General features: G+C 40.5%; 2 protein-coding genes across 5 annotated transcripts in view; one reads left to right on the top strand and one right to left on the bottom strand.

The window, feature by feature from the left end:
- The window catches only part of LOC135494498 (propionyl-CoA carboxylase beta chain, mitochondrial-like), a 49356-nt gene that overhangs the window by 6682 nt on the left and 18405 nt on the right, over positions 1-24269 (bottom strand). The window lies entirely within an intron of this gene.
- LOC135494978 (beta-1,4-galactosyltransferase galt-1-like) lies at positions 1306-12701 on the top strand. 4 transcript variants are annotated; one of them, XM_064783352.1, is made up of 2 exons: positions 1306-1450; positions 8656-12701. In XM_064783352.1, exon 2 carries the CDS (start codon positions 10454-10456, stop codon positions 12056-12058), a length of 1605 nt encoding a protein of 534 aa, XP_064639422.1. In that variant the 5' UTR covers positions 1306-1450; positions 8656-10453; the 3' UTR covers positions 12059-12701. The 4 variants fall into 4 exon arrangements, with proteins under 4 accessions (XP_064639422.1, XP_064639424.1, XP_064639423.1 ...); XM_064783354.1 differs by lacking the exon at positions 1306-1450 and adding an exon at positions 4917-4945; XM_064783353.1 differs by lacking the exon at positions 1306-1450 and adding an exon at positions 6491-6570.

Consider the following 24269-nt stretch of genomic DNA (forward strand, 5'->3'; position numbering starts at 1 on the left):
GCAAAAAATCACTTTTGATGTGACACCCATGCTGTACTTTTTTTAAAACTTGGACCAAGTCAGTGGGTGACTTGGATACCTGAAAACTGTCATTGGACAGGTGGACTCAATTGTGCAACAATAGCATTTTAAGATCTGTCTACAGCATAGCATAACTGAAATTTACATTACATTACATATTTATACAATTCAATATCTTCAAATTCAATTACGAATTTCAAATTCTTAAAGAGATTGGCCTTTAAAGTTCTCCCCTCGCCAGTCAAGAACAACATCAGCTAAGTGACACGACAATACATCATACGCTCCCTAAACTTCATCAATTCATTAGCCAACTTTTAACGAGGACAAACTAATTACCAATACTGCCCAGAAATAACCTTAACGAGAAAATTCGTTCAGCCGTGATCGCTAATGAACCAGCCTAAGTACAAATACAGCAACCAATGGAAATTGGGCGGAGAAAATTTCGCCTCCATGAGCAAATTACCGCCGACACCATTAGATTCCAATGTTTACGTGTCAACCTATCGTTTCTAGGCGCTCGTTAATTTTTATTGCAGGCGACCGAAAAGTGGTTTCATCGAATAAATTGTTATGACCTGTTCTCTCTCTCTCTTGGTTCGAGGTGAAGATACAACTGGCCGTTACTGATTCATAGTTACAGCGTTCCTGAGTATATAGTAGGCAGTTCTATCATTCTACCAACTATTTACGTACTCTTTTGGATGTACATCTGTAGCGCTGTCTAAAACAGGAATACTTGGAACTAACCGCGGCCAGTTCGTTGCCTAATGATCCCTTAACGTCGCAATGAATCACGCTGATGGACCCAAACTCATTCCGCTCATTAGCTCAAAGACCGAGACAGATTCCGCAATGCATTATGGGAACATGCTTAGCTTCGCAAGTACGAATTAATTGCGTTGTTTGTTAACGAGCGACGATTTAGCATGAGAGCAGGATTAGCTCTCATCTATTGTACCACATAATATCCATTGTTGTCATACTGTGTGTATCTAAACATATTTAACACTTTTGACTCCAAATATTGCCTAGGTTTCTAAATCAATGTACTTGTGATTTTAAGAATTATCAGCAAAGGTAAAACACAGTTTTAGTAGATTGTACCGCCCTGCCCCTCCCCGTCAAGTGCTAAGTGCTATATGAAACATTTCCCTCAGAAAAAAAACACGATCACGCATTTCAGAACTGAGCATAGCAGATCGGATGAAGCACTTTCCTAGATCAATAGGCATCTCCCCTATGAGAGAATGGACTATTCTAAACGGGGTATAGCAGCAATGGAGGCTGGAGAGCCCACATGACAGCTACAAACAGCCGGTACCTGCACCGAAATTTTTCGGCAATATTTCCGGACCGCAATCATTGGATATTTGGAGAATAATCGCGAATTTTTGGAATAGACTTTCTATCTGATCTTAACACGGTATGTACATAAAGGGATCCGTAGCATTGATCCGTTCTGTGATGACAATTTGTAGCTAGCATGTTATAGCGTAGCATGCTACATAGTGTTACGTTAGCATTAGCATTAGCGTGTATGTGCGGATCCTTAGCGAACAAATTGTCGTAATTTTTGTAGTATTTTGAGGGATCAGTGTGAAATTGGATGTTTTATTATCAGTAAATATGGCATTATTTAATGACGGATTCATATTCATGTATGCTGGTAGTGATATTTGGTGAAAACGAGAGCCCACAGTTTATCCAAAGGCGTTTATTATTAAGGATCCTCGAAGCCGGTACAGTATTGTTAGTTGACTTATGGTATCATTCTATAGTGTCTACAATAGCAGAGTAATACAGATGTTACCCCTGTAGGGGGGGTAAGCCACTGTCAGATGTACATCACACTTCCTTCTTCTATTCAGTTAACTTGAAATATCTGAGGAAGGAGCCTGTTTAGTAAGATATATAAAGTTTAAAACTATATTATATACTTAGAGCTACTCTCACAAGTCCATAGAGAGAGAGAACAAGATACAGTGAAAACTGTAACTTAGTGGACACCGGTCAAATGAGGACACCCTCTCTATGATGGACACTGCATTTGGTCCTAAACTGATCATTTCTATTGAATTTGACCTCTGCAATCAGGACACCTCTCAATTAAGGACAGCATTTGTCAGTCCCAGGGGTGTCCTCATTAGAGGTATTACTGCAGCCTGCTATAAGAATTCTGGTTCAAGGATGCAGTCCTTCTATAGATACATTGTGTTGTCCCTGGCAACTATGGACGTGAAAAATCATTATGTTGGCCGTGTCATCTACATTGCCTGGATCATTAGGTCTCCCATGGTTACGGACACACAACTTGACTTTGAAACCTCTGCCATATCACAGCAGATGCTAATCCCTCTCCATTTAAAGGAACAGTGGTATTATTAAGGGCAATATTACCCGGCTGTCAGCTGCCCAGTCACCTCCTATGCTACATAAGTAGTTTCCATCAACAATTGCACAAAAAAGGAATGACTGAATTATCACGTTTTTCCGATGTTGCCCCCGATTTGACCCAAGTTAGCCCTCCACACGTTGATCCTTTCCATGTTGAAAGATGCACTAGTAAGGCGCTTCCTGGTGCCACGGATCTACCCTGTGACGTCTTGGTGTAGATTTTTCTGACGTCAAGCTGATGGTGCTTGATTACCCTGCTACTGTGACAATGGAAATGACAGAGGTAACTAAGGCAGCCACAGGCCAGCATCCAGACCAACTATTCCTCTGCATTTCATACTGCTTTGTCAGGAAACACACCCGTTGCAATCACAGCAGGGGCATCTTGAATGATGATCAGATACCACTGCACTGGCCATCTCACAGAAAAGCACAAACAATATCGAAGGTAAGTCTGCTATCTAAGCACAGGCAGAATCTTTCCCCTAAGCTATCAAAATATTGTCATAATCAAATGCCCAGATACTCAACCCCGTGGTTATACTAATGCAGTTTTGTAAGTATTTCTCAAACAATCGACACTTCGATAAGTGTTTGAAGGAGCTAATTTTCTTGTGGCCTGGGTCAAGTGGAGGAAAGAACAATTACTCCAAAGTTTATTCCTTGACATCCTTTCTAGGTGGCATTTACTACAGGCAAACAGCTCACACATGACTCAAACGATTTTATAGTGCTTTCTCTACAGGGTGGCCCAGAAAATTTTTCCCTATCACAATGGATACACAATAGAATTCTATTGTGCAAGGGAGAAGTTTACTGGGCGACCCTGTACTCAGGCACCCTGATTTACATTGAAGGAAAGGTTTGTTGCGACCTCCTTTTTAAATCTACCTGAACTCCATCCTATTGAAGAGATTCACCAAGGATGCAGCCGGACTCATCTGAGACCTCACCTAGATAAATGTTGAGTTAGAGGTTGAGTTTGTGCAATGATAAACGTGAGAGATGCTATGATAGCCAATGGAGATGGATGTGGACTCACTGATTTAGTTTACCTGCTTCAATCTGCACCTTAAGGCAAGCGCCCTGATTGATGAGGTATTGATATCTGACTCAGTTTCCCCTTCACCTGCTATGATGTGAGTTTGATCGATGCTCTCTTGCCTTACGCCACGGGGAGGCCAGCATTCTTGGTTCAAATTAGTTACCAGGTAATTAGTTCGAGCTACTGTCTTTGAGAACCTTTTCTTGATAGCTTCTTAGTCTAGATTTCCCGAGTTGTCTTCTTTCTCTTCCCTTCGGAAATGTTGAGAAGCACACTACAGTCGGTCCGTTTACGGCAATGAAGTCAGCTGGCTGTCCCAGAGTGTTCGACCACAGCACCCAGAATTTTGTGGTCAGGGTGTGTCCTTTGGCCAGTATTCCTCTCAATTTTTCATCAGGGCACAGGCCTGAAGCACAAGAGCTGGAGTCTGGGATATTAGATATAGATATGGTCAGGTAAACTTTATTGATACCATCAGTGATGTACATCAACATGTTACACCACTTGCTAGATGAAACATCCCAAACAGAATTTCCAACTCAAACTGGCCCCAAATGCCTGTAGATTTATCGAGAAATGTATGATATTATGTACAAGAGACAGGGGCAAGTTCAGGAAGATATCTTTCACATAGAACACTTCCCCAGATCAAACCTATTCCGGTTGAGATTAACTTAAACAGACCCAGAATACCTGTACATGAAGTTAGAAATGTACAGAGTAATGCACTGACGATTTAGACAAGTTCGGGATGAATTTTTTGTAAGTGAATTTGTATCTGTTGTTTATTTGAAGCTTACTTGGATAAAGTTAGCGATGAGATAGGCAAGTAACAAGAACCGAGGTTAAATGAAACATGGCTTCTTCGGCTACCTTCAAAGATAACGCCGCAAGCTAATGTTTAGCAAAAAGATCTTGAATGAAGCTCAGAGATAACCTTAGCTAATGTGTGGTTTTGCTGAGCTTGATGCCAGAAGTTGATAAGCAGAAAGATATTGGATGTTACAAGAAGAGAACCTCAACTGATGCATATTTTAGCTGAGTTTTTACCCTAACTTTACTTCATCAGATGATATCAGCACTCACGGTCACAGCCCTACTGATTTTAAAACTCACAGAACCAAGAGTTAAATACAGAGTACGGTTGTTGACAGACCACACATCCTGCTTTACAAAACTAGCTCATGATCAAATTCCCAATATTGTCGATATCTAGATTGCACTTCATCCATATCAGGTCCACACCTTGCCATGGACAAGTCTTAAATTGAGGATTTTACAAAAAGCTGGGGACAAAATCAATGGCCAGGGTATTTATTTCAACTTACCCGTTATTTTCTGAGAATGAGAAGCAGTGATGGAATCATCATTCAGTACTCAGTCTAAGTTTTGCTCCGGAGGAAACAAAATAGACATTTTAAATATGAAGAGGTTGGGGCAGAATTGATGGGAAATATATTCATATTCATTTTTATGTCAGTGAGTATTGATCAGCCCGAATTTATATTCTAAAGCCCAGATGGCTATGGTGTCTGTAACAAGGTTGTGCTGTTTTAAAGTGTAGGCCAAAGGTAATGTTTGGTTTTTGAATTGTTACGAATTACAGCTAGAACTTCTCCATTAAGAACACCCTCGGGACTGACCAGTGCTGTCCTTAATAGAGACGTGTCCTGATTAGAGAGGTCAAAATTAATGGAAATAACCAATTTGGGACCAAAACTAGTGTCCTTAATAGAAAGGGCATCCTTAATAGAGAGGTGTCCGCTAAGGGAGGTTCGATTATCCACTCACACAAGTCTTTCTGTCAGCACATTCTAGGACCGATCCACTGACATCATTCGCACAGCCATCAAACAACCATCGGAAAATTTCAAGATGGCCGCCCTGATTAGCGATGTTCTGAAACATAAAATACCATTGTGTATCCTACGATTTACGCCAGTCACTCAGGCAACAACAAACACACTAAAACCATCAATTATACAACAGCGGAGCACTTTAGCGTTTCACGAAAATTGATCTCGGCGTTCGGGCCTGGAGTCGGGCATGCTTTTACAATCGATACTTTTTAAACTGAGCACATTTCAAATTAACGATCGCAAACAATGCACATTCGCATACAATACAATTATCACATACCTGAGCATGTGCCACGTTTTGTAGTAAATGTCAGAGAGTCAGGCAGAAAATTCAATAATGTTGATTGTTAAAATACAAATTACGGATGGAATTATCACTTTGTAGCAATCACTAGCTTCAAAGGTAGAATTTGCGCTCCTACACAATACAAACAGGTTGACAATGACTTAATCAGCCGTGGGCTATTTGAATTTTGTACAAAATGTCAGATGGTCATCTGAAACATCAAAACTAGGAAATTGTATCCACCTCACTATGCAGCAGATGATAACAGTTTGTCTACATGTAAATAGACATGAAGGGCCGAATATACAAAGGGTGTTTAGCTTAAAACAGCGTTTAATGTCTGAATAGACAGAGTCAGGGCCTTGCAGGGTTTCTTCATGAAAACCGCATTAGGCCCTGAAACTGATTATGTAGAATTTACGCGCGTCTAACTCTTAAACACCCTTCGTAAATTCGGCCCAATATATTTAAGGTGGTTTTTTTTAGTTTATGACTTGCCTCGTAGGTGGCAGGACTGAGAAGTAGGTTTGGCCACCTTGGAGTGATATGATGAACTAAAAAAACTGCTCTTAGCATTGGATAAAATTGAGATTATTAAAGTCAGCGTGTCTTACATGCAACTATTTTTGGGGAACTTGTGATGCTATCACCAAATTCATTCATAAGAGTTTTTACTTTGCTCCCAAAATGTTGTCACGAATGACAGGTTTTGGGGTTTGGCAAACAGCTTATTTTTCTTTGGATCCCAGTATGACCGGCACACAGACAATGCATTCAATATTGTGAGCATGACTGTCACAGGTGCTGAAATCAGGCCAAGTGGGCGAATATGTAGATAGTGAGGAGAAACGACAAGGACAAGTGGGACACACCTGATTAAAGATATTCACGGGAATACACGCTTTGGACAAGGTAGTTCATGTGGACCCTATCAAAAAGCAAAACAGTGGTGTTTTATGGTATGTAAAATTTCTCGGTGAAATTGTATGTCGGGGGTCAGCAACTGCTTCCTCCATTGCACATGTTGCAGACGGACTGACTAGTGTGGTCACGTGGTGCCTGGTTCGATTCCCAGTGTTGACCAGAGACTCTGGACTTGTCTCGTCGCCTTGCATACCCAGGTGTAGGGCAACGGTCCAAAATACCCCAGTTATAGCATTGATTGAGCAGAACAGCCAAGTTTTAGGGAATACATTTAAAGCAAGGACTTTGAGAATGTTGGCCATGCATCCAGTCCAGCCATCCATACCATCACCATGAGTGTATTCAAATCACATACCAGCCACTTTCATTGACTGACTAATTTCTCAGGGCATGACCCACAGAACCAGAATATCAATGCTGAATAAATATTATCACAGGTTTGATGGAGATGGAACAGGCATGTAGATGACAGATAGCTGAACGTGTCTTCTGATTGGAACACCTTTATCACACTTTTGTGCCCATTTTAACTCCTTTCGTGCCAGATAAATAACATACTGACAAGCATAGTTTTAATTTGAGTGTTCAAATTAGTTTCGGACTGTGAAAAAACAAGGACAGTATAATAACAGTGATTAAACATGTTAAACAGTTCTTCAGGCCAAGTATCAATTTGACGAATTGTCGCGATTAACTACACAGTTAGGCAATTACTGGACATGCTAACTTATATTGCATAAAGGATAGTGATCATATTGTTGACAAAGCAGTATTTTAACCCTTTAAATCTATTTTGTGGTTATCGCAGGCATCTATATCAACGCCAGCAATTACAGTTTTACCTGCAGATGAGAGATCTTTTGTTGCACATGGTAGCAATTATAATCACACGCCGCACCAATTTAAATCACTCATTTGCTGGCCCTGAAGCTGAAAGAATGGATGAACCACATACCATCATATAATTTATTAACCCTATGAAATTATTGCCAAAAAGCGAACTGAGTCCCCCCCCCCGAAGCCATTCGCATCAGCATGTCTAATATTTCTATCAACTGCCACAGATCTATAACAGTCTTACTCACAGTTTCAAATCAGCACGATTTCCCAGCCAATAATCGAGATGGACAGCCCGGGGCAACAAAAAGATTACCTCTCTAATGCCTTATTCATGAGCTTTCAGTCATACAATGGGAACTGCCTTAATAATTGGTGGGTTTATTAACATTTCATAGTACATTGTGTGGCAGTGCTGGAGAATCTGTCGCCGGATGAGGGTCACATGTACCAGATGAAATAGGATACGCTGAATATCACAGATTTTGAATAGATGGTGTGTATTTAATATTTTGAGAATACAACCTATTCAGAGAACAAGTTCAGTTTGGCATAGCAGTTATAACTGGAAATTTGTCATCAGGTTTTGGGATACTTGAGGTCAGATTTGATATGTGTCATACATGAAAGGAGAAGACTTCATAGTTGATGGACGATTATATTTGTCAATTTGTGTGCAGGGTATTCTGGTTAGACTTGCAGAGAAACGATTTATTTGAAAGTTCTAAGTTTGGATAGCATTGGCCCATTAGTGATAATGGAAACTTTCACCTGTGTAGGAGTTAATACTTATTTCAAGATTTCTCTGCCAATATTGAATGACAAACCTTAGAAGCCATTTGCATCATAGGCGACAATGCAGGTAACTATGGTGAAGTTTACCCAACATCACAAATAAACAAAAGCTAGCTCAAAAACACGACGCTATCAAAATCTCTCAGGCACATCACGTCCCAATTTGCCATATTTTTAAAATTCGACGCCACCCCCAGACTTCATTATAACGAGGCACTCTTTCCGATGAAAGGCATTGACATTTCCACCCTGTTATCCACCTACTCATATTAACCTATGCAGTCTGGGAGCTTTTTCATTTGAATATTGATCTTTAACTTGAAACATATCCCACTGCCTACGTGGGATGACTTTCAAGTTCCAATTAACGATTTTTCAGAGGCTTTAAGCCTGGAGTTCTGTTTCTAAAACTGGGCTAAACTTTCCCTCCTCAAAACTGCTTTGATATACAACAATCATTCAATGTTCTTTGCATCTTCTCGTTCTAGGAGCCTGTCACCCTGGGAACACCTTACCAGGCCAGCCCATGGAATGTCAGACTCTCGACGATGAAATACCCTTGCCTGCTAAGGAACATGCCTCATATCTGATTCAGTCCACACCAAAAGGATTATCTGGAATTCTTGCGAGTCTGCCCGCTGGCTGAGTCTAATCACATATTCCTCACTCCTTCATGCCAACGTCAAGGATATTAGCAGCAGGTCGAGTCTCGGATAAGATCCAACGGGGACGACTAATATACAAATCATGGCATCTCGAAATACAAAGGACTTGGTTCTCTAGATAACAAGGAAGGAAAGGAGTGGTTCCGAGTCCACATTTGCTTCTTCGGAATTGCTGAATCCGGGTTATCTTCAAAGCTATCATCCAGGAAGATAATTGACATTGGAGAATACATTTTTTTATGATCACGAAGTCAGGGAAAGTATCAGGGAGAAATTTCATATATCAGGATCAGAATCCGGAGGTAACGTTTCTCAATTTGACACGATCGGATCGGTTTTCGATCAGGTGGGAGAAGATCATGCGCCAAATTATAACGGAAAGAATATTTGTCATTTCACCCGGAACTTTGGATTACGCTTGCTTTTCATTCGTTTCGTTAGCGGATTACGACCCCCACACACGTCAGGGCGTATCGGTACCAAGTAAGCCGATATCAATAGAGCTCAGGTTACTTCAATAGCGGATGTTTTTTTGGATAATATTCAGTTCAGCGCTAGCTGTTCAGATCATTATCAAAAGGCTTGACTGAGGATTGGAATTGCTAATCAGAGGCAAAAACGATAATATCGGGTGACAATTTTTCATTTTGTTATTTTGAGAGGTGTGATCACATAGAACTGTGTCGTATAACTTCTCAGTTTCACATTTTGCGCTGAGTCACAGATACAGCTTAAATGGATATTTTTGTATTCATACCAGCAAATGTTCAATTTGAATCTGCCGTTTGAGTAATATCATTATATTCAATCAATTGAATCTAATCACTCAATTCAAATGCGCCTACACCCTATGAAATAAAAAACATTGACAATATCAGAGAACTTCAAAATCAAAATTCTGTGAATCAACTTGTGGATGAGATCTAATCAAAACTACAAAATATCTTCAAATAGCAGAATTGAATTTGTCATAAACAAACCAGATTACATCAAAAGACTGAACAGACAAGAATGATATGACAATATTGATAGGATAGTACGAGATATCATGAATGTCTAAACTTGGGAAAATCAATTATAGATCTAAGAGTTTGATAGGATGCGTAAAAAATAATTTGGAAAAATTCTTTGTCGATATCAGTTGTAACAGGGAAATTGTCAATGAAAATATAATCAAAGGCGTGAATATCATAATTGACGTGGACCTTTTCATCAAATACTGAGGTGGAGGCAGTAATATCTTTAGAAATGAACATTTTCGGGTTTGAAAGGATACTGATGAGATAATTTGTAACCAGAAAATTTCGTTCACAGTTTTGATCAAAATCTTCGGAGAAAAAAAGGAAATCGATCAAGTTTGAAAAGGGAACGATAAATAATTCACCGGGAACTGACAACGTACAATTTCATTAACAACTTACGGACAGGAAATCAATTCGACGCTCTGCATCTCCTCAAAGGAACAAATAACAACATTCTTATCTCCTTTTAATGAAGAGCGCTCGGGCCGATTGAAATAAACGAGATTACGACAAACCGATGGAAAGTGTTGATTGGGTTTGTTCGCGACTGGTTGGAGATGGTGGGAAGCGAAGTGAACTTTCCAACTTCATGATTAACGATGATTCACATTAAACGAGAAGAGATGAGGTCGTATAAGACGTACATCTTTTTGATTTTTTTAGTCTATTTGACGCTGATTATTTTATTCCATACAGAATTACAACGGAATTCAAAGTCGCCTAGTAGCATACTTCAGAATTTGGAACTGCGGAGTACGTTTAAAGCAACTAAGGATAAATATGATTCTGAGACAGACAAGAAACCGGCATCTAGCGATGTGAAAAAAGTTAGCAAGTCACGAAGTATTGTTTTAGAGCGTCCGATACGCGATGCTGGACTGACAGTTTCCACGACGCTTAAAGCAAAACAAACACGGTCGCAAACACACGTAAAACATCTCCACAAATATTCCAGTAACGATACCTTCAAGGTGCCGTTCAAACTAGAATGCAAACAATCGCATAGGAAAATCAAGGAATTAATGTTTCAGCCCCTCGGGCAGCACTATATCTATTCCGCGTATTACGATGATAGAAAAGAGCGGCCATTTATACGCATAATGACGTTATTCAGCCGCGACAAGAGACAACCGCTATATTGTATATTTGAAAACAACGGCACACCGTCCAAGGAATTTTTTGCATCGAATGTGATATTTTACGAGATGTGTGAAAATCATGGCAGACCGTACGGCGGTTGGATACTTTCATGTGAAGTTCCGCCAGAGGTGACAAATTACCCGTGCCAAATTCGTGTGTCATACGAGCGAAAACCACACACCGGTATAATTGTACCGGTGCTAGCATCAAATAACTTGCAAAAGACGCCAAAGAAGGACTTTGGTATGTGTATTCCACCACTGTTCGGGTACATAAAGCCAGAGTTACTGATTCAGTTTATAGAAATATCATTACTATTAGGTGCTAAACATTTGAATTTCTACACATTCCAAGTCCATAAAGATATCGAAAAGATCTTACAGTACTATATCGACGAAGGCGTTGTGACAAGGACAAATTGGAAATTGCCAATTTCTGCAGCGAACGTCTGGTATAACGGGCAGCTAATCACGATCAACGACTGCCTGTATCGCAATATGTATCACTTCAAATACATCGCATTTAACGATATCGACGAATTCATCGTACCGCACGCATTCCAGAATTGGCAGGGTCTGATTCATCACATGGAAAAAGACACCAAGAATAAAAACATTTCTGGATTCTCATTCCCGTCGGCTTTTTTCAACATCGAGCTCCGCGATCATCGTGAACAGGATTTATTTTTTGTGATCGAGACACAACGGACGCAAATATTTAGCCAGGTGCGGACCAAAGTCATGGTGCATCCGCCCAACATATTCGAGTTGGGCATTCATCATATTTCCCGCCCAATGCCCGACCACCTTCAGCCATTCCGTATGGACCCTGCCAAAGCTTTCCTGCATCATTATCGCAAGTGCATCACGGATTTCGACCCGCGCATGCGCTGCAACCAGCTCATACCAGACGCCAGTCTCCTGACGCACGAACAGACAATAAAAGACCGAAGCGACGCTGTGATGTGGGCGGTGTTCGGCCCGAAGACTACAGTGCTGCCACCTACCAGGAACCATAGGAAACAGAAAGTGAAATTGGCCAAGCCTGCACACCCAACGTTGTGATTTTCAGGGAATTTCAAAAATAATACTCTTTGAGGGAATGAGTTTACAATCCCTGATCACGGCCCAAAAAAGGTCATCAATTGACGAAATAAGTACCACTGTTCAATGGATTTATAGTTGAATGCGATCAAAGTGTCATTTACGATCAGGGATTGTGAATTTTAACCCTTTCTGAGTAACACACTGAGGAAATCTCTTCAGGCATGAAGAAAACCAGGCTTATTTTCAACTGTGTCATCAACAAGGTCTCAGTCTCTAAAGATGTACAAATAGACAGCATGTCTCGAAAAAGCGTCCTGCTACAGAATTCGCCAAATCAATTGTTCAAATATTCATTTTTTCTGTAAAATCATCTAACATCCTTTTACATCATGCACAATGCTAGTTTCAGTGTTGTATACATGTGATAGGTGAAAGTGTTTTTATTGCCTTTAGAAAACTGACAATTAGGACCCTAATTAGCAATTATCAACCTGACTACAATGCTGGCAAAATCAACCAAAACTGCATTAACCTTTGTTCAAGGCCAAGTGTTTAAGACTAGTTTGTTGTCACTGTGCTGGAATGACCAGAATTTGAGTATAGAAGGCATGTGAACTTTACCTGTTATAATACATATTTGTCAATATGTACTTGATGCAAAAACTTATTTGGAATGGCTGAATCTAAAATGACTTTTTGGATTGAATTTAAAAGTAATTCAACTGGCTATACTGATATCAGCATAAAATATGGTGCTTATTTTTGAAAATTTTCACATGGAAAGTTGCCATATTATTTAAGTTTGCATTGTGCCATAATAACTGGTTCATAAGAGTAATGCTTACTAAACTTATATATAATAGTGCTCGTCACATCAAGCACCTAACACCTAGTTAAAATTTGTCACCGGTAATTGATTTTATTTTGTTGTTATGGCTTAGGTGCTTTATTTCATCCCTTTAGTAGGAATCTAAAACGTCTTGTGATAAATGTTGTACACAATTTAGGGCTGACCATATAGCCATCACCATTTTGGCTAGAACTAGAAATCATAATGTGATTAGAACTCTGAAGTGAATGCCCATTTGAATCATAGGAGGCTGTTCTCTTGAAAACAATGAACATACTCCCAGCCTTAAAATTGGCATTCACTTCAGCTGCTAACACATTATCAAACAAGGGTGTAAGACGTTTTCCATAAAACCACACCGTGGATGTTGTAAATTATTTCTCCAAAACCACCAGAACACTGAATTTATTCTGCACTGGAACAATAGGATGTACATGTTGATATAGTCTAAAATATTTTGAAATAGATGAAATAAATTCTGGGGTAAAGAAATTTGAAACTTTTTTGTGTTTCATTTCATTTCCCTAACGGGCTCTACAAGGATGAATTTGGGATCGCATGAATGAGGAGCAGACCAGCCCTGCGCTGTCAAAGAGATTTGGCTCATGAGAGACTCATTATATCCAAACACATATCTCTAGTACCAGGCGCCTGGCAAGAATGCAGTTTGTACCCCAGCTTGCAGCTGACCAACCTGCCACATCGGAAAGAGCTACCATGGACGGTAGTTCGGTCACAAATGCCTGCTTAAACACTCTTTAGGTCATTTCATGCTAGAGACAGGCATCCACCGCAGATAGGTAGAGATGGGGCCTCGCACCAAGCCAGCGTGGTGCCAAATAAATGATTTGGAACAAACCATAGCCAAGATATTCTGCACACAATGCGTTATTTGACTCCAATTTCTACCCCAGCTGCTCCGAGAAATTTTTTCCATTTACTTGATTGATTTCAAGCTTCTTATTGACATGATCGCACCGACACCAAGACTGCATCGATGTTCATGCATAATTCATCAAGTTTTACACAGATTATGTCACACGTTTGCATAAATAAGACACTTGTGATGTGAAGAGATCTGGAAAACTTGTACAAGGTGCCGTATTTAGCCAATTATTGTGTGATCGGGTCTGCAGCCAGGATTGGGTAGTCAACATCAAAAGGTAGCAAAGGCATCTGCTCAGATCATAAGCAATATGAATAAAGGCTAGCAAATGCTTTTACTTCAATTTTGTAAAGAAAGGCCAAGTGTAAATGTACATGGAGTTTTAGATAAAAGCATTTACTACTCTTTATTCATATCACCCAATGTCTCGTTGAAGGATCAACATGGTTTGATCGTTACGATAGGTTTCAGGCTCACTGCATCATGCACTTGTACAACACATTTTCGAAGTGAAATGATCTGGAGAACTGCTCTCTATGTTCAAATATGCCCCTGCCCCCTTCCAAAAGTTCTGGATCCAATGAAAAAGTGCCAATACACACAAAAGGTCTAAATAGATTCAAACGTGCTCAGGAAACAAATGCATGCGACCGAGGTGAATTTAGGAAAATATTTAGGATCAAATTGCCCCACTCTCACCAACAGACAATTAATGTAACAATTATTGAGCCAGCAATTGACTTAGTTTTTCATACTGGTGGTGCATTTGATATACAGTAACATGACGAATATTATAATAGGCAATTTATGACAATAGGGCCAGCCTCAGTGCATTTGCTGAATAATTACGTTGGGTTTATAACTATCAACATCAGCTTTCAACTGCTCTAAAGGCCTGATTCAACAATGTCACAAAGCCGTGTTTCATGATGCGTTTCGAATACATGATATTGGGAAGACAAGTTTGACAGCTAAATCACTGTACCACAATGCCACTCTGCCTTTTCCCACATAAGCCATCTCATTTGCTGAACCAGAATTAGTGTCAAAACATGAAAAAGTATTGCAGCAAAGAACCGAAGATATTTTTTCGTTGGATACGCTCTTTGCATTAAACGTACCTCCAATAAATAACTAATGGCATTTAATGACGTCGCTGGCAGAACTCTCGCGTCTATCATTTATACCTTTTGATGTCAGTATCCACTGTCAATAAATGCCGCCATCCTGCTCTCGGCACCCAGCACGGTAGATCGCACCCCAATTTCCTTCCCAACAAGCAACAAGCCTATTAGTGCTAGCAATATTCCACAGCATCGACTGGATGACGTTTCTATTTCACAGAAAAGTACAAATGAATTCTTGTGTTTGGTTAAGCACCATTTATGGGGTTACTGCCTTGACACTGTCCCTCGGGACGAGATGGCCATTCACCTACAGCTTTCACGCAAAATATTGTTCCTACCATTATCGTACTATGCACCCTCACGCTGGAATGCACTTCAACTCTGCAACGCTAATTGAAATGTGCACTGACGACTATAAAAAATGACGGAATCTATCGCTTCAAAGGCTCCCATAATTCCTTTCTCTTTGAAGATCGTTAGTAAGCCTAATTAATTAGTTAATCAAATTAAGTGTGCTTGATGGATGAGGGAAAGGAATGAATGATGCGCTTCTGACATGTTCAATTCCTGCAGCTTTCGATTGTTCCTCTTCATGAAATTGAAGAAAAACAGCTCGCAAAACAAATCAGGGAAATTGGCTTAATGTGATCGTCAGCACGTAATATTTACGTCAAATCGATAAAAGCATGACAGGTATTAGGTGATCATTATTTTTGTGTTAAGAATTACTCAAGAACTCTCCCAATATCAATATCCAAGGGGGACAAACACAGAATGGAACAGCCTAACAAACAATTTCATCATTGAACACATCAAATTCACGCTTCGAATCCCATCAACGCTTTATAAAAGGAGACAGAATTCGATTTATTGAAAAAAATTGCTTCACGCGACATTACATTTGTTCAGGCAAGATGTTTTTTTCGACGTCAATAGGACGGCATGTGGCGATATGATGAGAGGGATCGATAGAGTTGTTTCGACAGTATCTGACGAACAAATCAAATGGGAGTTTGTCCTGAACATGGTGGTAGGGGACGAGGTTAATTGACTCTTACGCCTTGGATCCAGGATGTTACGAGGAACTACTAAACTTAGCTTTCAAATTCTTGGTCAATTCTAACATATTTTCAGAAACTCATATTTCAAGAATTTTTTCATTGAGTTCATTTTGACCTGTTTGACATTTACCATCTTGAAATGGTAAGGTCAACCAAAAATGAAATAATTACAAAGATTACAAGGTCCACTAGCAAGGTGTTTCATGATGTACACTAAGGCATATTCCTTTCAGAAATACTGATATCGTAAATATCAAATTCATTATATTCCAATACCAGTGCGTATAAATATTGTACAGGGACCATTTCGCTCAATGACTCATGCGACACATGGAACAAATATCAATTTTACAATCAACATTATACCCCACTGTGAAACATATTGGCTTTGTTGTGAAATTGGATTCAAAAGCTATTATGAATTAGAGGCTCAAGGCATATACTCTCTTGCAACCACTATAACTTGGGCTTTTAGAAATATCTTTCTACAAAAAGACATACTCAACGTTATTGCATTACTGAAAGTGACAACTGACTTTTCAAATAGCTAAGAATACTTATTGTCAGGTGCGTAATACATGTTGTGTGGGGTGTGATCTACTGCTTTAGGAATCTGACTCATAATTCAAAAGTCATGGGCTCAAACACTGTATTGTTTGATTAGTTTACTAAAAAGGAGCACTGTCACTGGCTGTATTTGCATCATCGCACTGGTGGCGAAAGCCCGTCTTGAGAAGAAGCCCCAAGTTGGTTTATGCCAGAGAGATGGACCGGCATCGGCTGATGCTCTACCCCCCTTGCTGTGCGAGTCGTTTTGCAAGCTGTTCTTGTACTGTAGCACTGGCTGTGTGGCAAGGTTTCTCTACTCTTTTGCGATGACCCCAAAGGTCCTTTTCAGTTCTACAGATCAACAGTGCTACAACCCCACTGAGCTCGGTCACTTCTCACATCTCAATCAAAGTATAATGCATCAACCAAACTGAGTCAGATAAGCCAGATATCAGATTTCGTATGATCTTCTGCTCATAGTTCATGACTCATCACCGTGATTTTGCACCACTGATTTGATGAATTGGCACTTGAGTCATTGACGCGAGGCATTGAGGAATCGAGGCATTGATGATCACTCAGATTGACAGGAGTCTGCCATTTGATGAGTCATAGCACTAACAAGCATGATGGACAGGTGGTATCAGTTCTGTCCGCTTTCTAGTGAGTGTTGATTACAGTAATAAATGATTTTCAATGATTCTGTTTGGAGAAGTGATGATCTTATGGGAAGCCATTTTCATATGAGAAACCAACACATCTCATGCCTAAAATTTCCCTTTTAGTAGTTAGCTGCAACTAATTTTTGCAGGAAACAACCTCTCATTTTCTCATGGGAGTCCAACATCCTGAATTGTGGCCAGCATACTCGCATCATCCGGTAAACACAAGTCCTGCAACGTTTTTAAAAGTCAGACTTCTAACATCGCTTTGTAGCGGTTGATATTGGAAGACAGACAAAATGGCTGACTGAACTAAACCAGAAGTGATACCTTTGACCGAGTCGCCAGTGTGTGCATCAAAATGCTATTAACTCAGGTTGGCAACAGACACACGTCACATCATCACGGAGCAGTCATAATGAGATGGCCGTAAATGGCTGAACGCACCAACCTACACGCACCACTTCTTTTAATCGATGGCGTAAATTCACGGCTGGTGAACAGGGGGCTTTGAAAGCAGAAATCACGCTTACTGAGTCACAGTCAGTCTGCAAGATCAGTCAGAAAGGATTTTATGATTCTCGGCTTTAAGCGCCAGTCTATCACTACATGATTTTATGAGATAATCCCATGTTATTGCATGGCAATCATGTTTCGTGACACAATGTTATGTGTTATGATGTGTCGTGATTTGGGGAGTGTGTCAGCAATGAGGTTATAGAGTACCAGAGTCCAGATTTGCTTTTTCTGCCAAGAAGGAGGTCACAGCTGTGTATCCTGACATTCCAATGGTGTGGGTCTGTTTGGAGGGAGTTTTTAATGAAAATATCATACATGATCTCTTCCCCATGTTTTCCCTCTAAGAAAGCTCCAAGACTCCCAAGTACTTTTTCAGGACAGCCTGCGCCGTCTATCGATAAGTGCCAAAGACAGAACTTGTCTGAGAAATATTGTCAAAACCTGCTGACATGACCATTCATTTGAGAGCTCTTGGTCAGCACAGTCATATGTTGCCATTTGTGTCACGATTATTTCTATTTTGAGGAAAACTACAACATTCAGATTTTTCTCTCAAAACTTTGACATCCCTGAAAGGGTTAACTTACATAATACACTAGTCGTTGCCATACTGATATACCCTGCTAACAGAAAAGTCATACTCGCTTACTTCTTCTTTATATGTGCCTGCCAACAAACCTCCCAGAAGACCTCATACCAAATTGCTTTTTCTGCCAATACGCCAGCAAAAATCACACAAGTCGTGACAACACAATCGCTCTTTCCCTAAAGCAACATCTAAAGGTCAGAGGTCACTCAATGGACAATATCCAAAGGCTATCTCAGCGATTGCATGAATGCCATTTTTTTCACGCTTGCTTGGCAGGTCGAGATTTTTATGGGTTTCCCAATTCCCAGTTTTGTAACATGTACTGACGTCGTCTTCAGATTGGACAAACATTTTTCAGAAGTGGACGTATTCACTAGATGTACTTCCCCATAATTCAAAATCATCTGAAGATCTTTGTTACAAGATCAATATAGAACAGACTAGAATGTAAGTTGAAGTTATCATGTAGATATCATTGTCACGTCTTTTATCTGCAGCTACTTGTAACAATATTGATCAACATCAACACCCACTGGACAAGGCAACATTGAATTTCTGTAGCAGCATCATGTAGCATCTCATTATACAAGTCTCCAAGCGATTAGTCAAGATTACTGGAAAAGCAAAACTGGTTTGCCAAGCAACTGACCAGTTTAAGATGCAGCCAAGTCTGAATTCATGGTGAGGAGTTGGCCAAGTCAAGGAAGTCACAGCAAAGAGCTGGATGCAAGTATTCATGCCCAGCACCTCCAATAGGGCACATGTCAAACACCAATCACCTTGGGAGTATTGCAATATCATTTTATGGGAGCAGTATTTACCATTTCTCCCTCCAAACTGAACACATAGCCTTCATGATGAGCTGTTGCCTCATCAGGCTAAATCAGCCAGTTTGCTGAAACGCCATTTGCGCATCGTGTGTAAATTGACCGCCCTTGCCCAGGAAACCATTACTTCCATTGTCAATACTATCGACTGCCCAGATCCGTACGCCATTTGCCGTGTGTCTCACATAATTCACGCAAACCTTTGATGTCAACAATACGATTGCCATTGAGAATATCAAGAGACATCGAAAACTTTCAAACAATAGTGTTTTGAACCGCAAATAAGCATCCATAGCTTCTATTGCAGAGGTCAGTATAAGCCCTGTACCCCAGCTGCAAGCCTCTCTGTTTACTTACTTAGTCCGCTTTATGCCAAGAGAGCAGATATCTTAAATCTTCTATCTCCATCCTGTTCGGTCGGCAGCCTGTCTCACAAGCCTCTTTACTGTCTGGCCCTAGTCACGTTATTACCGGTAGCCAAAACCGACAGTGTCAATATTATCTGTCACAAGACCAAAGTGTCATCAGCCGTGTGTCCTGCCAATCTTTGATGACCACAATATGATTAGAGTCCCCACTGATCACATCGAGGCGCATCAAAAGGTTTTTAACCACGATGCCTTTGGCGCTGAAACAAATGGATCTTTCCGTGATGGGAAGGAAATGATCTTGAGACCCCTCAGGGAGGTATTACCTTCAGTCTTGCAACATGTGGCTTTGAGTGTGAGGCAAATGAGACAGCAACTTGTTCCACTCTAATAAGATTATCGACCTCAAAGGGGACCCCATCAAAATATCTGACATTACCTGTCTTGACCACCAAGAATACTTGCAGGAGGATCCGAAGATGACAAGTTTGGCCGTGGAAAATCAATCTGCCTGAACCCAACCAATCCTGTTGTTAATAAAGTATAGCAAGATGGGGTTATCGCTTCTTTACCCAACATTGCACAAAGTGACAGACAGCTTCATTTTTCAGAGTAGTGTTATATCGACCGTGAACATTGGTGTAATGAAACCCATCGATCGTAGGAACGTACGCTTGCCAGTCGATCATTTTTGTGTAAGAATTTTTGTACGGCAAGGTGCGAGAAAGTTATAATCAAGAATACCATGCTGGAGGTCGTAAGGTAACCCCTTCGATGATGTTGAACAGCGGCTGATTTATAAGGTAACCAGAAAATCAGCCGTTCATCTGGTTTTGAATTTGGGTCTTGGTTTGAAATTAGTAGATTTCACCGCAGGTAGTGTCTTAGTAGATTTCACCGTTGCATAGCTTCAACCGAGACCACGCCAGATTCTCTGATGGCGCACTTGTGGCTGGTCGCCAGGGCTTGACATCCGGATGGCAGCAACGCGGCGACGTCATGACATCATTTACGTTATAGCCAATCGTGATGAGTTGATACGATGACGCCACAGACAGAGTTAGATCGAGCAAGGCATACAGATGGTGGTCTTGTTCTACGAACGACAGGAAAATCTTGCCTTACATTTACTAGAATAGATGCAGAGTTTCTTATCACCTTGCCAGTAGCACTCTTGTTATAGAGTTACAACAAATCCCACAATATAGAGAAGCAGATTTTATAAAATAAATGCTTCAGGCATCTAGGCACTAATACAGTCGTGACATTTTACTTCCATCAGTTCTCACCAATGTTTGTTGATATACTTACCTGAGGTGTGTTATTGTCAGAAGTTTTTACATCAATTTTTGTGAGAAAATTGACACAATATCAATAAACACATAACATTTCATTATGCTGGCTCATTAGTAGCAAGCTATTACACTAGTCTAACAGCATATTTTAACATTTGGCCTAACCTATGCCCTGTTGTTTGAAACAACTTTCGTCCCCAATGCTGGTGTTGGTGTAGTAAACTTGCCATTAAGTCTTAAGGTTCAACTGAATGAGACAAATAATGCCAAGTCATTGATGCCAAGATGCTGTCCAGGGACAAATCAGTTTACAATTTGTGTCCATCGACCCCCTTGGCGAAATAGAGGTCGTGTGGTTGATTTTTAATAGGTCGAGTGTAGCCTCTTGTCATGGACACCTATGCTAGGAGGACACCCTTTCAATTAGAGACAAGCATGATTTCACCAAAGATTTTCTACTATGTCTGTCGTAAACGCCCTTTAGCCAGTCGATACATTGCAACCTCATTACCATTCAAGGGCTGGAGCAAACAAGGGCACGAGGATGAGATTTAGCAGATTACTGTCGGGTAATTGGTAAGAATATAAGCGCCACAAGGATCACGTGCTACCCCGGAGGCAGTTCATCCAATAATGATCGAACATACTTACAGTTTATTAGGTTGGCTGCCTTGTCATTCAAGTGTCGAGCATGATCAACTCTTGTCTTATTAGGAGAAGACTCATAGCACACGCAGGGAGGGTTCTTGCCCAACGACTTTAAGAACTAACTGGAGCTGGTGGCAAAAAGAATCAACAACCCTGGAGTGATCTGGGGGGGGGGGGGGGTAAACTCTCTGACGCAGGGACAGAAAAGGCATTTAAAAGTTTGCTGTGAGTCTCTGTAACCAACGACATGCATACCCTTGACAAAGGGAGACATCTTAGAGGGAAAGACATGGTAATACCATTAGAGTTAGAGATGAAAGGCCCGACCTTGTAGTAAACAGGAGATGGCTGACTTCATTATCCTACAAACCCTATTGATGAACCCTCCTCATAAAGAGAGGCTTGATCACCATCTACAAAGGAGGGGATCTGAGCGGATTGGACATTCACGGTATTAGCGACAGAAAAGAAATTCGAGGTCAGAAAGTTGGGATATTCTGTTTCAGCTAGGTCCGAAGTGTTGAATATTGTTAGACATACACTGGCTCAAGGGTCAATGATGTACTAGAGGACTTATACAGTCACCTACCTTACTTAGTGTCTTTGTAACCCCCTGACAAAATGCGTCCCCAGGAATAGATGGACACAGTATTCAATAACAACCATAAGATGTTCAGGTGAAAGTCAAGACTATCATTGTCAAGGAAAGATGAGATGAGTTGACACTTCATTAGTCGTGGTAACGAACCCTCCTCCTGACTAACAATCAGGCCAGTCAGTGCCAAACCAATATTGGAGAAACAGAACTGTCATATTTCCCAAGAGTGAGACTACAAGTTGATACTCTTGATTACTTTAAACAGCACTAAAAGGTCAACAACACACAGAAAATCTGACTCCGTCTTGAAAGCCACTAGGGAAGTTTACAAATCAATGAGGCAGTGGCCTAATGGAACTCTTCGAGAAATCACATTGACGCCAGCGTCCTCCAATAAAGTGTCTGTTCTGACAGATGTATTTGCCAATACCGACAGGCTGGCTACGCCAATCGTTTTGTTTTTCGTATAAGTCAATTTGTTTGTGATGAAATCACGTGAGCCAGTTACGGCTTTTATAATGTATGGAGAACAATACATTGGTTGAATGAAGTTTGATTTGACCTCTATATTCTGCACACCTCTCCATTCGGGACAGCATTCGTCAGTTCCAATGGTGTCCTTAATAGGGAGGTTCGACGTTAAAGGAAGCAATCTACACTATAATGAATCTGAATTAAAGTTCTTCTTTCTTAATTGGCAAAAGGAAACACGTCGCTGGCTTAATTGGCGAATAAATAAATGGAATATAAAAATCCCCAAGTAAGTTTCCTCTGATGTTCTTCAATTTCCTGTCGTCAAAGTATCAGCTCTAATAGCAATATACTACAGAAAGTACCGGTACTTAAAGTAGTTCACCATCTCAAAGGCATCCTCAGATGTTTTAATTAATGAGTAGATCAGTTTGATAAATACTTTGAGTCGAGGAGAGATGTAGAATTTCTCATTAGGTTTAGGGCAGATGCTTTAGCTGCTAATGGGTATGCGATTGGAAAGTATTATTTTTTGCAACTTCAAAGTAAAATATAATTGGGGTTTTAAGATTTGATACATTCGAACTGATGACACATCTGAATATTTGTAGCGGTTATGATGAGCCTCATAGGCTGGTGATAAACACTGGCTACCTCGCAATAGGGCTGGGGATTCCAGGATTGTATTTCTGGATGCGCCAGGGTGGCTTTCAAGGAACTAGAAGTCAAAAGGCCAATATCTCAGCTGGCGCCTTAAGGTAGCAGCACGTGGAAACAGTCATCCTGCCTTTCAGGAGGAGAAATCCCTGAAGAGTGACACCACCAAAGGTAGCAGCACATGGAAACAGTCATCCTGCCTTTCAGGAGGAGAAATCCGTGAAGAGTGACACCACCAAAGGTAGCAGCACGTGGAAACAGTCATCCTGCCTTTCAGGAGGAGAAATCCGTGAAGAGTGACACCACCAAAGGTAGCAGCACGTGGAAACAGTCATCCTGTCTTTCAGGAGGAGAAATCCCTGAAGAGTGACACCTCCAAAGGTAGCAGCACGTGGAAACAGTCATCCTGCCTTTCAGGAGGAGAAATCCGTGAAGAGTGACACCACCAAGTGTAAGCAACCCCCACAATACAGCAACAGATGTGAATCATACATAATTTACATCAAACAAGTACGGAATACTTATCGACAAACTTAGAAAACGTGTCACCTGCTTAGTGCAGTATTACTCTCAATTATAGAACAAGTACTCTTAGGTGACTGCTTCACTCATTAGAAAACAGTCAAATATCTGCTTCTTAGCCAAAAACTGTTAGCCTGATTCTCATATTGTATAAATATTAGTAACATGATACCTGGTACATAATTTTGGAGGAGAATATTCCACTTATGAAGATCTGCTAGACATTTTAGGGCAGAAACTATATAATTGACCTCATTCTGACATTGATCAATTCTGACTTTGACTGATAGGACTCAATCACAAGGCGCAGTGATTGGTTTTCTAATGATCTTTGATGGCAGATCTCCTTATCCAAATTTGAAATCAGGATACCAGTTTGATAGGGCTTACTTCAAATCTTGTTCTTTGTAGCAAATAAAGGGACCGAGATGCATGAATGTGACTGACTGAAGGGAAGACCTGGATTATTTCTTAGATTATATTTGACACAAAACCCTTTAATCCTAAACATAACCACATTTTGTGTCACATTCTTCTCCAGCATTTGTTCTTCATAGATAATTTACTTGTTGGATAACCTTCAACAGTTACCTTTGTCAG

The sequence above is a fragment of the Lineus longissimus genome, chromosome 10, assembly GCF_910592395.1.
Source record: "Lineus longissimus chromosome 10, tnLinLong1.2, whole genome shotgun sequence".
In the NCBI taxonomy this organism is placed as follows: Eukaryota; Metazoa; Nemertea; class Pilidiophora; order Heteronemertea; family Lineidae; genus Lineus; species Lineus longissimus.